An 8990-nucleotide genomic window follows, 5' to 3' on the forward strand; every position below is an offset into this window, starting at 1 on the left:
TTTACCATTAACATTAATACTTTAATACCAACATTTGGAGGACTGGTGGTAAAAAAACCTCTGAGTCACAGAAATCCACTGAAACCATGCTCCCTGTGACAACGTTTAGCGCACAGCAGCATTTACTGCCAGGCGAATCTGCTTTGGAGTCCACCTAAGGCGCTCTGTCGTGAAACAGCACGGGGACCTCGTCACCAAGGGCTCTCACTTATGCGGGCGGTGCGGGGGTGGGGGGGGGGGCGGCCACTGGCGAACGGACGACCACGGGGACGGACGCCTCGCCGCCCGCCTCACTGCTCAGCATTTCGGGGGTCGGTCCCTCGGCGTGTGCTGTGATCACCAGGCAACAAGCCTCCTGCGACCGGGGTGGAGGGGCGACAGAGAAGACGGGAGTTCAACCCGACTTCTGGCGGTGAAGCCAGTGGAGACGCTGCCTGAGGCCCTGCCCCCGACCCCGACCTGAAACCCGAAAGAATTAACTGCAAAGAAAGACGCACAACATGTATCACGAGGTCCAGACCCTCTGACTTCTGACCCTAGTCCCCCTGGGGTGGGGGGCTGCCAGAAGTCGACTCCAAGTCTGTGCTTCTGAACGAAGACAATGGTGTCTGCCAGAACACCATTTACTTGTGGAGACTGTCCAGTTCAGCCAAGTGCCAATTAACGTGCACAGGCAAGAACTGCAGTATCTTACTTCTAGCCTTTGACTAAGAGTGCTAAGTTTTCAAACTTGCGAGTGGAGAAGTCCGTCCTTTGTCAGGGTCTCTAGGGACTCGACACTCTTTCCTTCTTCCTAATTAGAAAAGACAGTAGGCTTTTCTCTGCAGATGCTAAGGAAGGATGCTAAGATCCTCGGCCAGTTCTCTCAAGTCCTGTGATCCATTATAATGAGAGAGGAGGCAACCTGGCCTGTTGAGATGATGTTCTGAATGCAAACAAGTTCAGGCCATGGCTGTAACTCACTAGATGAGCAGAAACTAAGACCCTGGGAGCCAGCCACTGTTCCGCTGACCTGCCCAAGGTTAGCGAGGGCAACCTGCCAATCCTTGGAGGGTACCAGAACTGTGTGCTTGAGGCACGCATATACACCAAAGAGGAAAATGCAAGCTGCCCAACAGAGAAGGACCTTCTGGCCACTACAGCTGTCCTAGATTTCCAAAGGACTCAACATTTTGTTCCACCAATGGAGGCTGAGGTTGAGTAAAGAAAATTACACACGTCAGGAACGATGTTTCAGCACCTGCTGAATTCTCCCTATCCATTTTAACTCTTTTCCTACACTTTCATCATGGAAGAGAAGTCAGGAGAGAGAGGCAGTATCCTCTCTTTGGTTGTCTCTAATTTTACCCCAACTGGCTTTTGACACTGTGTTCCATCGCTGTAATTCTCAGTTTTAGACAGGACGCCCACCGGCTCCCAGAGTATCTGCTATGTTACTCAACAAGGACCCTTCTCTCCTCCCACTGCTCCTGTCTGGCAGCTCCAAGAAGTCATGACACAAGTCACACTTTCCATCCCGTAATTCAGCATCTGATGAGCCCAAACCAGAAAGGAACCCAGGCTGTTAAGAGGATGTCCACGGCATGCACAAGGTGTTCTGGCGAGGGCAAAAGAAAGGGCTGTGTGTACGTACTCGATGTACTCTCTCTTGTTTTCGTTCGTTACCATTATTTCTGACCCGTTGGGCTTCAGATCCACTTGATATGTCTGCAATTACAAAGATAAAACAACGATCACCATCATGAAGCTATCTTGCATATTATCACTGAGTAATAACGTCTCACTATGAGAGGAACGTAAGTAAAATTTATTCAGAACTCTTTACCAGAAAATGGGCTCTGTGTCCAGGGGAGTATCTAATGAGGCCTTTAAATTGTTAAGATGTTACACGCTTAAAGATGTTATCATCGAAGGCAAATGATTTTATGGTTATTTATGAGTTTTAATTATCCTTCATACATTAGCAACAGTGGAGAACAACACTTTTTTTCATCTGCTATTGACTTACCAAGAAATTTAATTATGTTTCACAGAAAAGACAGGGTACATCCATCAAGATTGCAGAGATCCCAATTTGTTGCTGAAAATTAGATTTTATAGCCGTAAAAAAAATACGTGGAATTTCTTTCAAAGGGGAAAAACACAGGGACTTACAAGAGAGAAGCTGAGGAAGTCAAGTGAGGGATGGACCCACCTGCCCCCGGAGAACCCCCACCTTTCTGTGCATCAGACACCACCTCGGGCTTCCCCCGTGGCTCAGCGATAAAAGAATCTGCCTGCAGTGCAGGAGACGCAGGTTCGAGCCCTGGGTCGGGAAGATCCTTGGAGGAGGGTTTGGAAACCCACTCCAGCGTTCTTGTCTGGAGAATCCCATGGATGGAGGAGCCTAGCAGGCTACAGTCCACGGGGTCACAAAGGGTCGGACACAACTGAAGGGACTTAGCAGGCACACGACACCGCCTCCCGGCTCCCTGTCCCAGAACGTCCCCGCCTCCATCAGAGCCGCCCAGGAGCGCAGAAAGCAAAGACGCCAAACCCAAGGCAGAGTCTCCTCCTCTGCTAGCCCTGGCTTAACATCCGAGTGGACAAAGCAGTAAGTAGCAGAAGGGAAGGAAGAGTCTACTGATCTAACAGGAAAGTGTTTACTCTCGTGGAAATTCCGGGGAAATAAAGAGGAAAAAAATACCACCCACAGCTCCCCTATTCATGGATAACCACTTTTATATTCTGCTGGGAGTCCTCGCAGTCTTTTCCCCACATGCATCTGGCTATGTCCAGGAGGAGGCCAAGCCTGAGGGAGCAGGTTCTCCAGAGTAAACGTCCAGGTCACATCCCTCACGCGGGATGCAGTCACAAACCCCTGCTCTGACACAGGTCCACTTTCAGCGACCCCAACCCAGCTCCAATACTCTGGCCACCAGATGAAGAGCTGACTCACTGGAAAAGACCCTGATGCTGGGAAAGACTAAAGCCAGGAGAAGGGGGCAGCAGAGGATGAGATGGTTGGATGGCACCACCGACTCGACGGACAGGAGTTTGAGCAAACTTGGGAGATAGTCAAGGACAGGGAAGCCTGCTGTGGACACCCCTTAGCAACTGCGCAGCGCAACAGAGTGCCTCAGCCCTGCCACACACACCCAGGAGCAGACCGGACATCTCTGGCATGCCTCTCACACCCTCCTCCTGTCAGCATTTCCTCTGATGGTGCGCCTGACTGTTGTTCTTTTTCACGTGGAGGCAGCTTATTCAATCTAAGCCTGCGGATCCTCGGTCTTGGACCTTCCTGTGTTCTTCTTCCTCCTTTTCTTCATTGTCTGGGAAGGGACCTAGCTTCTCTCCCACATGACTGAACCCCACTTTCTACAACGTCAATACGATGCTTTCCTGTCCCCAGTATGGACTTAACTGCTACTGTATTTTTATATTTCTTCAAATCCTTCCTTCCCACCGGGCTCCCTTCCACCGCTGTCTTCCAGCCTGTCCAGTCACCACCCCGTCCCCCTCCAGCGGGGATCTGCTCTTGTCCCGTGTATGTCCCAGCACTTCTTGAGGATATTGAACAGTTCTGCTTAGGAAGTGGGATGGCAACAGGCATCAAGATTTTAAGGTGCAAATCCCTTCTTATAGTTACTTCTCTTTTAGGATTTATACCAATGGTAAGATATTGGTACAAAAATGTGTATTTCAGGATTACAGGCCTCATACTGTTTATATGGTGAGATGCTGACATAGCTTAGATGCTGACCACTAGGGCGTGGCTAAAATCTGGTTGGTCTACGGGGCTTCCTTGGTGGCTCAGCGGTAAGGAACTCGCCTGCCAGCGCAGGAGACACCCCACATGCGGTGGAGCAACCAAATCTGTAACTGTTGAGCCTGCGCTCCAGAGCCCACGCGCCCAGAGAGGCCACCGCGGCGAGCAGCCGGGGCGGCGGGACAAAGAGGCGCTCTCCACTCACCACGACCAGAGAAGAGCGCCCGCAGAGCAACACAGGCCCTGTGCAGCCACAAATACATAAAAGTCATTAAAAAAAGATGTTTGGTCTATGGAATGAAATCCAGCGTAGCTATTAAAAAATGGTATTTACTGACATGGAAAGCTACCTAGGATTTATTAAGTTAAAACTGTGCACATTCTACAATTCCACTCCTGTAATTAATAAATAAAAATACCTTGTGTGTTTACAGAGAACAATTCTGGAAGATACAAACCAAAATTTAATGGTGATTTTTCTCTAGGTGGTACGAGTGAAGGGTGATTTTAATATGTGTTTACTGTACCGACTTTATTACAAAGATCAATATTTTATTATTATTTTTATAATCAGATATATGAAATTATTTTTGAAAGTAAAAAAAAAAAAAAGAGCAGACTGTACTATCTGTGCTAGGGAAGGAATTGCTGGCCAGGGCAACTCTGGGTCACATGGCTGATCAGGGCCACAGTTTCTCTGGGAGGCAGTGATGGGGGTTCGGGGGCTGCAGGCCCTTCCCTGGATAAGGTAAGTCCTCCCAGAGCCTCAGCTGCCCCCCTCCCTGGCCTCACACACCCCTGTGGGCAGGAACAGCTGTTATTCAAACTCCATTAGAAACTCACGTCCCTTGAGTCAGCGATGCCATCCAACTATCCTCTACTGTCCCTTCTCCTGCTGCCCTCAATCTTTCCAGGCACCAGGGTCTTTAAAAATTCCACTTTTTAAAAACAGTTGTCGTCTTGTGTCTGAACTCCTTCCTTAAGGACCCGACACTAACAAACTAACACAGCGCCTGGCACACAGAGGGGTCAACAGTGCTGATGGAAGAAAACTTCTTTCTTGAAGTCTCTTGGCCCAAGTACGAACTCCTCTCTTGTCTTTGTAAAACAAGACCACGAAGACCAGCAGAACCTCTGGGATGCGGCTCTCACAGAACTGGACCCCACTTCTTTGCTAAGTAACAACTTGGGGACCCACACAGGTCTCCCCAATCTTCTGGCAGACGCTTTAGGACAAAGGTCTGAGAAGTCCGCAGAGACACTGGGTCCAATCGGGCGTGCCGGACCTGGTCAGTCTGGCTGCTTCTCCTCCCGCTCCTGGGCGCTGCTGTCCCCGTCCTCCCCAGGCTCCCCCGGCGATCAGCGCCTCTTCCCACCTTCACGCTCCCCGCAGCTGCCCCGGCCCATCTTCCTGACCCCGTCTTGGAGGAGCCGCCTCCTCCCTGGGTTCTTGGTCTGGCCTCTCCCCTCTCTCTCCCCTCCTGTTTCCAGTGTCTGTCTTTCCCCGGTTTGCTCTCCCCCACCCAGTGCTTCTCAGCCTTTTTCCCCAGTCAGCACCCCCCGAAGAGCCTTTTTAGATGCCACCCCCCCTCAATTGCCCCTTTCCTCTTGTGCAATCTTACCAAAGATGCCTATGGGACACTAGCAGTATGTTCTGTGGCCCCATGGAGGACACAAGCCATTGTGATGGCTGAGACCTCTTGTCCTCTAAGAACAGGTTTTTGCCCTCAAAGGAGCACTGTCATCCCAACTGGAAACGTGTGCCTTCGCCCAGCTCAGGCCAGGCCCCAAAGAGCTCTCCTGTGCGGCTGCCGCCCAGTCTCTGCCCTGCCCCACCGCACAGCTTCTCACAAGTCCCCGTGGCGGGTGCCTCTCACCCATCAGGCGCTGCGCCTCTGCCCTGCCCCACCGCATAGCTTCTCACAAGTCCCCGCGGCGGGCGCCTCTCGCCCATCAGGCGCTGCTTTGCTGGTCCTGCAGTCCAGAGTTTCTGCGCGTCACGGCTCTGAAAGCATGTCTCCTCCCGGTGGGGCACGTGTGTGTGGGGCGTACATGAGTGCATGGTTTACATCTCTGGTTGGTGTATGACGATTGTTAAATATTGAAATTTGTTCACTTGAAACATTTTTAATAGGCCCCCCACCCAGCAGCTCCAGATTCTCACCAACCAGAAAGAAAACAAACCAGAAAAACATGGCAACAGCTGCAGTTCCATTATACAAAGTGACAGCCACCACCAACGTTCACGGGCTGAAATTTCTAATTACAGAAGGAGAAAAAGCTTAGAGCACTGAGGAAGGCTGACCGCATGCACATCTCGCTTCTGTGGGAACTTCACTCCACTGAAGGAATGACTTTACTTTTTGGTACAAGGAGGTGTGGGCTCCCTTTTGGGTTAGAAAAACTGCAATGCACTGCAGAGCCAAGGAAACCATAAACAAGATGAAAAGACAACCTTCAACATGGAAGAAAATAACTGCAAATGAAGCAACTGACATAGGATTAATCTCCAAAATACATAAGCAGTTCATGCAGCTCAGTATCAGAAAAATAAAACGGCGGCTTTGCAAAGGGCTGGAGAGGGCAACGCCTGCACAAGCCTCTTGCTGATGTCCACGTTTTGGGCTCAACAACTCTGTTCTGAGCACCGGCCTTGCAGCGGGCACTGTGAGCTGGTGAGTGCACAGCGGTGAGCAACAGGCAGCCCCAGGACAGCCACCACCGGGCTGAGCCGACGGGCGAGGCAGATGTGGAACATGCAACTGTACCAGATGAGACAGATGTGGAACATGCAATCGTACAAATGAGTGGAAAGGCACTTATGGTACCTGCCACAGGGAGACATGAGAGACCCTCTGAAGGACTGGGGTCTGGGGTCAGAGCTGGCTGTCTGAACCGAGGCTGGGAGTGTGTTCCCCACTGAAGGAATGGAATGTGCAAAGGTTCTGAGGCAAGAAGGAGCTTGGTGTGTGCAACAGGTCTCATGGCAGCAGACCCAGAAAGTATGAGAGGCAGCAATGACGCAAAGTGCAGCTGAGACAAGTACGCTGGGCCTGGCCACGCAGGACGTCACGGGGCACATACAGGGTTTGGGGCTTTATCTCGACAGTGACAAAATGGGAATTCTCTGTGTGCTTTCAGCAGAGGAATGACATGATCATCTCACATTCTGCCAAGACCGCTCTGCCACTGTAGGAGGTCAAGGTGGATATAAAAGACCAGTTAGACGTCTACAAGGGGGGGCTTCATGGTGAAGAATCCGCCTGCCAGTGCAGGAGACACAAGTTCAATCCCTGATCCAGGAAGATCGAAGATCCCATGATGCTGTGGATCAACTAAGCCAGTGTGCTACAGCTACTGGGCTTGTGCTCTAGAGCCCGGCGACTGCAGCTGCTGAGCCCATGGGCCCTAGAACCTGTGCTCCACAACAAGAGGAGGCACCGCGACGAGAAGCCCACACCCTACAGCTAGAGGGCAGCCCTGCTCGCTGCGGCCGGAGAAAGCCCGAGCAGCGACGGAGATTCAGCTCAGCCGGGAAATGAATAAAGGTTTATGTGTGTATATAATAGGTATCACCATATATTATGTGCGACCCCATGGACTATATAGGCCATGGAATTCTCCAGGCCAGAATACTGGAGTGGGTCGCCTTTCCCTTCTCCAGGGGATCTTTCCAACCCAGGCATCAAACCCAGGTCTCCCGCATTGCAGGAGGATTCTTTACCAGCTGAGCCAGAAGGGAAGCCATATAATATGTATATGGTAGCTTACCCTCAGGTATTCGTGAGGGGGCAGACAGGGAAAACAGAGAGAACTGACAAATAGCAGGGAGTAAAAATGAACAGGGCCTGGTGAGGGACTGAATGTGGGAGATGAGAGCTAGGTGCAGCTGCTTAATTCACTCGTATTTTTTCCAGAATACAAAATAGATATGCTAGTTCCTTGTTAATCAGGCTTAGCTCTCTCAAAAGGAAAGGCAGTACTTTCACAAACAGGCTCCTAATCATCATCTTACTCATCTTGCCAGTCTGTTCTGCTCACATTACTCTACCTGATTCAAGCCAAAGTCAGAAACATCCACATTAAATGAGGAGGCTTGAGAACTGTCTGTAATGAATAATTGACATGAATTATGACGATCATCAGCGCCTTTATCAGAAGTCTACTTAAAATGCAAACATTTTCTGTTTGGTTTGTGCTTGTTAGGTAGAAACAGTTACATTTAACTGTAACTGAGGAAGGTCTCTCAGGGCGTCTGCATCGAATCATGGCATCAGTAATGCCTTCTGAACTGTGTTATTTAAGTTAGTCGTATGGAGTCCTATGGGCTTCCCTGATGGCTCAGCAGTGAAGAATCATCTGTAAAGCAACAGATGGAGGAGACATGGGTTTGATCCCTGGGTTGGGAAGATGACCTGGAGAAGGAAATGGCAACCCGCTCCAGTATTCTTGCCTGGAGACTCCCATGGACAGAGGAGCCTGGAGGGCTACAGTCCAAAGGGTTGCAGAGTCAGATAAGACAGACCGATGTGACTGAGCATGGATGGAGCTCTGTAAGTGGATATACATGAGACCCTTCCTTTTGCATTTGACAGTCCAAGACTGATTTTAAGTCTTCTTGGCTCTTTCGTCTCCCTCCATGTGTTAAAAATGCAAAGAAGACATACTTTCAGGATGATTAGCCATGTGTTGCTGCTGCTAAGTCACTTCAGTCGTGTCCGACCCTGTGTGACCCCATAGATGGCAGCCCACCAGGCTTCCCGTCCCTGAGATTCTCAAGGCAAGAACACTGGTGTGGTTGCCATTTCCTTCTCCAATGCATGAAAGTGAAAAGTGAAAGTGAAGTTGCTCAGTTATGTCTGACTCTTGGTGACCCCATGGACTGGAGCCTACCAGGCTCCTCCATCCATGGGATTTTCCAGGCAAGAGTACTGGAGTGGGGTGCCATTGCCTTCTCTGAGCCATGTGTTACCCTTTAAAAATTGGCAGTCAAGACCCTTAAAAAAAAGGTCCAGCTTAATAAAAAGTCACCACAATTCCAATTACATTTTGTTTTCTCACACTTGGAGCTTCCGTTACTTCTAACATTAAAAAAACGAGATCAGTTCGGTTCAGTCCTTTGCTCACTAAGCATGCAGTAGGCATCACTACACGCTGGGCCCTGTAGAAATCCAGGAACCTTGAGGGCTCAGGGGAGGCAGCTGGTCAGTGGTGGAGGTCAGTGTGGGGAGGGCCCCAG

At 50.2% G+C, this 8990-nt stretch overlaps 1 protein-coding gene across 4 annotated transcripts in view; it reads right to left on the bottom strand.

Annotated features, from left to right (window-relative positions):
• The window catches only part of NEDD4L (neural precursor cell expressed, developmentally down-regulated 4-like, E3 ubiquitin protein ligase), a 295197-nt gene that overhangs the window by 12656 nt on the left and 273551 nt on the right, over window positions 1-8990 (bottom strand). For all 4 annotated transcript variants that reach the window (XM_010854760.1, XM_010854759.1, XM_010854758.1 and 1 more), the window contains one exon: window positions 1634-1707. In XM_010854760.1, the coding sequence (XP_010853062.1) occupies window positions 1634-1707 (74 nt within the window). The remainder of the gene's footprint in view (window positions 1-1633; window positions 1708-8990) is intronic.

This window comes from Bison bison, unplaced genomic scaffold (assembly GCF_000754665.1).
Source record: "Bison bison bison isolate TAMUID 2011002044 unplaced genomic scaffold, Bison_UMD1.0 scf7180017864349, whole genome shotgun sequence".
Taxonomy (NCBI): domain Eukaryota; kingdom Metazoa; phylum Chordata; class Mammalia; order Artiodactyla; family Bovidae; genus Bison; species Bison bison.